Here is a 548-nt window from a genome sequence, read left to right as displayed (position 1 = left end):
TCTCTCATGAATTTGTATGGTAAGCTAAATGTAAAAAAAAAAAAAATTGGTGAAGGTCAATTACGCATGATAGTTTTACAGCAAAAACATACAAATATGATGTGTTGTGGTGGTGGAAATCTATATTAAGTAATTTCAATTCAAAGTTTAGAAATAACTATTTCAACCATCAGTATTATTATTTTCAAACTTTTTTTTATATGATTGTGTAAATAATAATCTCAGTAAGTCAAAGTATAGTAGCCAATGTAGGCAAATTCGTGTAGATCAACAGCTATATTATGCGTATATTACATAAAATAAATAAGTATTCGTTAATATTATAGAAAAAAAGGTGGGTAAGTGGATTTCGCTCTGCTGTACAGTAGGTTACAAGTGGGTCACTGTATAATGGATGGTATTCAATTTGAATTCAATGATATAATATCATTGTATAAGAAAAACGATTCTGAGCGGAGACGGTATGTTAGTCTAGGTATAAGACATAATATTATATTAGGTACCTATAATAAATTCCAAATTAATCATATCATAATATTTATTAGGTA

General features: G+C 27.4%; 1 protein-coding gene across 3 annotated transcripts in view; it reads left to right on the top strand.

Annotated features, from left to right (window-relative positions):
- Window positions 1–348, top strand: part of LOC100168054 (patronin) — a 21844-nt gene extending 21496 nt beyond the window's left edge. For 2 of the 3 annotated variants that reach the window (XM_001947323.5, XM_016807894.2), the window contains one exon: window positions 1–347. In XM_001947323.5, the coding sequence (XP_001947358.2) occupies window positions 1–129 (129 nt within the window). In that variant the 3' untranslated portion in view covers window positions 130–347. The other variant, XM_029487997.1, reaches the window with a different exon arrangement.
- The last annotated feature ends 200 nt before the right edge of the window (window positions 349–548 follow it).

Source organism: Acyrthosiphon pisum, chromosome X (assembly GCF_005508785.2).
Source record: "Acyrthosiphon pisum isolate AL4f chromosome X, pea_aphid_22Mar2018_4r6ur, whole genome shotgun sequence".
Taxonomy (NCBI): domain Eukaryota; kingdom Metazoa; phylum Arthropoda; class Insecta; order Hemiptera; family Aphididae; genus Acyrthosiphon; species Acyrthosiphon pisum.
The sequence above is the reverse complement of the archived record's forward strand: the minus strand, read 5'-3'. Positions and strand labels throughout refer to the sequence as shown.